Raw genomic sequence first — 6,000 nt, 5'->3', positions numbered from 1 at the left:
ATAATCTACCAATTGAGCTAGGGCGGCGGTCGTTCCTCCGTCCACTTTATCGAGTATAACGAGCGGGGCTGACTAACACTCCCAGGTTTAACTGCACCGATATACCCGATAAAGTGGACGAAAGGACCAGCGCCGCCGTAGTTCAATTGGTAGAGCTTCGGACGTGTTATCCGAAGATTGCAGGTTCTTTCCCTGCCGGCAGAAAGTTTTCTTTTCATGCACTTTAAATTCTTCTAATTTATATGACAATTACTACAAATACCATTGCCTATACTTTCCTTGGCTTGATTGTCTGCTAGTTCTCACTGTTGGTACCGGTGTTATTATCTCCTGACGAGATTACTCACTTTCTTGGCTCTTGCACCGTGTCATTTGACGTGATAACGTTCTCAGAAACTTGGATTCATGGAAATGAAGTGCCTTACCTATTTGTGTACCATACTGAGCATCTGTGCCGCAGCATTAAGATTGGAGGGGTCCTCGCTATATACTTCTAAGGACAAGCTGGCTTATGAACAGCTGCCTCACCTTTCTGTCATGAATGATGACGTTTAATGTTTTAGGCTACGCGTTGGCAAGATGCGCGCAGCATAGTTATGTGTAGGCCAGCACGTGAAAGAACAAAATTTTCATAATTTCCATGACACACTATTGTGTGACAATCCATCCAGTTTCGGTTAATTTGTCATTATGGGTGACCTTGTGGGTGGTATATACAGTCGAACCCATCAATAACGAAATTGCCGGGGAAGCAAGCTTTGTTCGTTATCGTGAGATTTTCGTTTTCGTGAAAATTGGTGCGCGTGAGAATACGCACACCAGTTACTTCGCACAACCAAATATACATGAAGAAATCGCTTATCTGGCTCTCTTTCACGTTGCTTTGAAGGAGCTTGATGATGATGATGACCTCTTCCAGATGGCGCTCACCCAGGAAGGGGGATGGGCCAAGCACCGGGCGGCAGGATGCTTAAGGTATGAAGCTTAACCTATGAAGCTAAACGAAGATGGAAATTTATATTAAAAATGAAACATCGAATAAATTGTGAATGAAATTGCTTAACGAGCAACCGGTCAGACTATCGTTTGGGCTTTCTAAGAGAGATAATCACAGATTTCAAATCAAGATTACGAACAGAGAAAAACAGACTAACACGGTAATCTTTTTCTTTAATTTATGTAACCAAACACAGCAGAGCAGACATCGCTGTGGCCTGTAACTTAACGAAGTGCCGCTAAATGATAAAATTACAGGAACATTTATTGCTAATCTTAACTTCTTAAATGGAGCTACAACGTATCTTTCTCTGATTACAATAGCGGCGATAAAATAAAAAGAAATGCTCTGTTGTTTCGATTTTGTTGCAAAACGTGCATAACGAGGACACCTTGAGGCCAGCTTTATGTAACTAATAATTCAATTGCGGAATTCTACATTGTAATCTGATGTAAGAAACTTCTAACTGGCGAGATAAACACCACTGTTTATTCCAGCAATATCTTGACGGCTTGAGCCTCACAGTTTAATAAGCTTTGCATAGCTTTGTCATCGCTGTGGGCGCCGAGGAAAGAGCGAATGATTTCAAAAGCATGAAGAACTTCGCGCGAGCTTATTTGCCTTTCTTACGTTTTGTTTCTTTCCTCACTCTCGTCGTCACTCTCATATTCTTCGCGCACACCTTTGGTGATAGCGTCGTCGCTGAACTCTTCGTGCACGATCTGGTCGGCGTCAGCACGCAAAACGTCGTGCAGTTCAACAGCGTCTCGTTGAACTTGTGGCTATCATCATCATCCTCATCAGTCTCATTGTTATCATCATCATCCGACCGAATGTAAACAGCAATGGTCGCACTTATGCTTGTTAGCGGAAACGCATGTGCCCGATTTGTTGTATGAGCGGTGCTGCAATTTTCAAACTTCGGCGTTCCCAAATAGCTCCTGGTTTGAAAAAAATGTTCCGGATTGCTACCCGAAACTTTCATTATTGCGGGGGTGCTTTTTAAAATATCTTCGCTGACGAGAGGGCGCAAATACATTGATCTCTGTATGGACGTACACCGGGCATGCCAGATTTCTTCGTTGTCACGAGAGTGTCGTTCTTGAGGGCCTTCATTATTGAGGGGTTCAACTAGCTTCAGTTATACGAACACCTGGATTCTGGTTGAAGCACCAGCACGCTATCAAATTCTCGAACACCGCCAAAGTCCTCTGAAGACTGGGTCGCGGGCCACATGCGCCCCGCGGGCCATATGTCGAGCAGTCGTTCTTTAAATTGTATCTGTCTTCTTCATGCGCTGCATCCGGAGCGGGATATGTCGAGCAAGAGTAGGGGTGTCATGGCGCTGGGCCATTACACCTTCCCCCTGTAACACACCGCGAGCGACAGTTGGCATTGCGTGCGACGAGGCAAAGCAAGCCGTATTGTTTCTCCTCGGTTATTTCGCACCTGTCAAAGCCTAAACGGGCATTCTTGGGAGTGTAAGTAATGGTTGTGAGGTCGGCTCAACCACCGCAGCGTTATGGACAAGCACGAAAGTGACAAAACGGAAGACGGAAAAGAAGGGAACGCAGCGAAACAACGCGATCACGTGCCCATTCTTTGTTTCTTTCTCGGAGACCCGACACAGCGAAAAGGTAGGGAGCGAACGTGAAACAAAAATACAGACGGCGTCAAAACAAGGAGAGTAGACGACCTCACGAAACAAAAGCGACAACACAAGAAGTGTGCAGCGAAAGAAACAACGACACGGCACGCGCGCGTGCTCGCACAGGTATGGAGGACAAGTAAGAAGACGACGAAATAAGAGAACGCAGAAAAATATATATAAGAAAGGAAACAGAAACAAGGCAAACACACACGGGATGCGAGATCAAGGTGCTGGGGGTATGCGCGACGCATCAGGAACGAAGCGAGAGAGTGAGAGAGAAAGAGTGGGAGAGAACGCACGTTACAGGAGGAGGGCGAGAAGGTAATGACACCTCCTCCTCTCCTCTCCTCCTCTCTCAACCCTTCCCCGTCGAATGGGGACGAAAATTGAAAGGAGTTTTGCGCTTTGTTCGTCGACAGCCGCCGAGGAATACAGGCAGCTCGCCGGCGAAGCCACCATGCCTACGGTAAGTCCGAAACGTCGGCGCGTCGCGCGCGCGCATCTGTTTCTTTAGCGACGCCGCGCGAGGATATCTTTTTTTTATCCGAAAGCGTGCACAGCTTCTGATTCAAGAGTAGCGTGCTGCGATACGTTGCGTTGGTATTTCAGGTAGCGCCACATGTGCATACCAATGTGTACACCTTTTTTTTTTTCAATGTTTAGAGTGCGTACACACTTCATCTGTGTTTACAGATGGCATGAGTTCATTTTTTCCAGTGCGACAATATTTACAGAATGAAAACGCCTGGATTTTCCGTTGAGTGTAATTAGTGAAAATTTAACGCAGAGCTTGCGAAACACTGGATCCATTGAAAATACCTGCCGCAGATATTTTTTAACAGTTAGACAACTTGCACCGCCGATAAATAAAAAAGATTGAAAAAAAGAAGAGGCATCCATATATATTGTTTTAATTCAGCAACTCCTAGTTAATTTCTCCCATTTGCAACATAAGCCTTCTGACAAGGAACTCATGCTTTTTAACTAACTTGTTAGTAACATTTAACTGTTAATCGTCATTTGCTTTATCCGCTTCATTATGGGTCGGTCTCCCTCAGTAGCTACGACGATGAGGGCATCGTCAAACTCCCATCAGTTTGTTTCAACTGGAAACGCGGCAGTTAGTTCTCCGATCGAAATATTGGCACGAGCCAGTGCCATAGATAAGGAACGTGCCAGTGCGTGCCTCGGAAGGCGGTGACGATAATAAAATAAAAACTGATTGTTTACATATTTTATTTTTATTACCCTATTCTGCCGACCCCTCCGGAGTTGGTGTGAGCGAATCACTTTAAAGGAACTTTACAGACATCGCATGCGGGTGGCGATTAACTAGTCTTGGTGGTTTTAAGCGCTACAGACCTCGTATGTGTTATGGGTGATTAGTGACACTCGTACTGGAGCGTTGTGGGGTGATATGGGGGACCGGCACAGCACCGTACGCAGGATAACACATGGGCCAACGGCATGTGCATCCAGGGGCGTAGCCAGAAATTTTTTTCGGGGGGGTCCAACCATACTTTGTGTATGTTCGTGCGTGCGTTTGTATGTGTGCGCGTATATACACGCAAGCAAACCAAAAATTTCGGGGGGGGGGGGGGTTGAACCCCCCCAACCCCCCCTTGGCTACGCCCCTGTGTGCATCGTTGCGTCGCGCTGAGCGTTCCTTCTTGGTAGTCTGTCCACCCCTCCCTTAACAAAAATGGTCATTTCTTTAACATGACCTGAAAGTAGGAAACAGGATGGGGCATTTGCCTGCATATCTCTCAAGGCTAGATCGGCCTGCAACGTAGAACATACTCCTCCTTCAAGCCATTACACTGGCTGTGTATCCTTAGCCAGTTGAGGCACAACAGGAATAAGCCACCGCGGCGTATCTCCTTGCAAACATAGTTGGATACAGAGTTCCGTCTGCGTGTTCCACGTAACGATATCGAAACCTGTAACGGTGCGGGTTCGCTCGGAGACATCGTTTACCTAGAGTAGAGTGGTCATTGTAACTAAAGATCCACGTTTTCGGGTGTTTTGTGTCTTGCGCGTCACATCACATTCGTGTTAGAGAAACAAAGCGCAGTGTTCCGTTTTGTTTTTTCTCTGTCTCGATGCCGTCTAGCTCTACGAGCCGTTCGCGCGGCGATGTTGTCCGCACCTGTTGTGCTCGCGTCCCGCGTCGTGGGTTCGCGTCGTGTTCCATATAGTGGCGACGTTCTCTGTAACAAAACCTACGCGCAGCTGTTGTGCACCTCTCCCGCGCAAACTCATTTCTCGCTTTTTTTTGTCTTCTTGTTATTCCTAGTCGCCGTATACAGCGAGCGGAATAGGCAGGCATCAGGAAGTGCACGGCGCGAGATCGAATTGAGGTCGCCTTTTTTGTCTTTCATTTTATTTCATCTCGGCCTTACCTGCGGAGACCGGCCTCGGCGTGGTGACTGTGTCTCCTGCCTCCGGCATTTTCCGGCGATAGAGGAGCGAGAGAATTTGCGATATCGAGCTAGCCATCGTTTCGCTTTGCAAGTGCTGTGCTTGAAGGATGCATCGCAGATCCGGCTGATACGGGTTGCATGCACGGCGTTGTTGCGTTCGCACTTTCTATAATACCGCTCTCGTTAACTTCCTTCTTTTCACGTCATCTCCTTGAGAACCTCGAAAGCAACGGCGGTCGATGTACAGTCAGCTTCGAAAGATTACGGACTATGAGACGCAAGCAAAAGCTGAATATTCCGGCTACTTCGGCGGGCAGCACTGAATTTTAATTCCGGGACTGTTCTAAAACGTGTTAACAATATATGCTGTGCACTGTGACCGAGTAGTTAAAAATTGCTGGGAAATTCAATTTTCTCAAACCTATTGGCCTCTAAACTTTTGACGCCGACTGTACGGTTCACAATGTCGCACGGAAACGTCGCTATTATACAGCATTCGCACTGCGTTTTTTAACTACTGCGTTTTGTTGTGTTCTTTTTTCTTGTTTTTGTCTTTTTTTGTGGGGGGGATTTATTAATCAATTTTCACGTCGAGATGAGCTTGAATGTCGTACCTAGCGGCTCTCGGCGAATGTGTTTCTCAAAACAAAGTTTGAACCGTAAGACTTTTATGAGAAAATTTAATTTTTCGCCGCGCCAGATTTTTCCAGTGCCGAGGGATAGGCGTCTCCGCACGGAAAAAAACTACCTGAACGAGATGTATGCTGACCAAGCGCACAGATTTTTCTTCGTGAAACGTTTCGTGGCTTTCGCTGTATCTAACTCTGTCCGGGCTGCTGACAACCGACAATGCTTTCATAATTTTCTTTTTCTACGACTTCAATGACATCTATACGTGTTGATTGTTAAGGCGCACACGATTGAAATTT

General features: G+C 46.4%; 1 protein-coding gene across 1 annotated transcript in view; it reads left to right on the top strand.

Annotated features, from left to right (window-relative positions):
- Positions 1 to 3,061: 3,061 nt before the first annotated feature.
- Positions 3,062 to 6,000, top strand: part of LOC119372216 (sodium- and chloride-dependent glycine transporter 2) — a 162,340-nt gene continuing 159,401 nt past the window's right edge. Inside the window, exon 1 of the mRNA XM_037642695.2 lies at positions 3,062 to 3,114. Coding sequence (XP_037498623.2) covers positions 3,106 to 3,114 — 9 coding nt within the window. The 5' untranslated portion in view covers positions 3,062 to 3,105. The remainder of the gene's footprint in view (positions 3,115 to 6,000) is intronic.

Source organism: Rhipicephalus sanguineus, chromosome 10, assembly GCF_013339695.2.
Source record: "Rhipicephalus sanguineus isolate Rsan-2018 chromosome 10, BIME_Rsan_1.4, whole genome shotgun sequence".
NCBI classification, from domain to species: domain Eukaryota; kingdom Metazoa; phylum Arthropoda; class Arachnida; order Ixodida; family Ixodidae; genus Rhipicephalus; species Rhipicephalus sanguineus.
The sequence above is the reverse complement of the archived record's forward strand: the minus strand, read 5'-3'. Positions and strand labels throughout refer to the sequence as shown.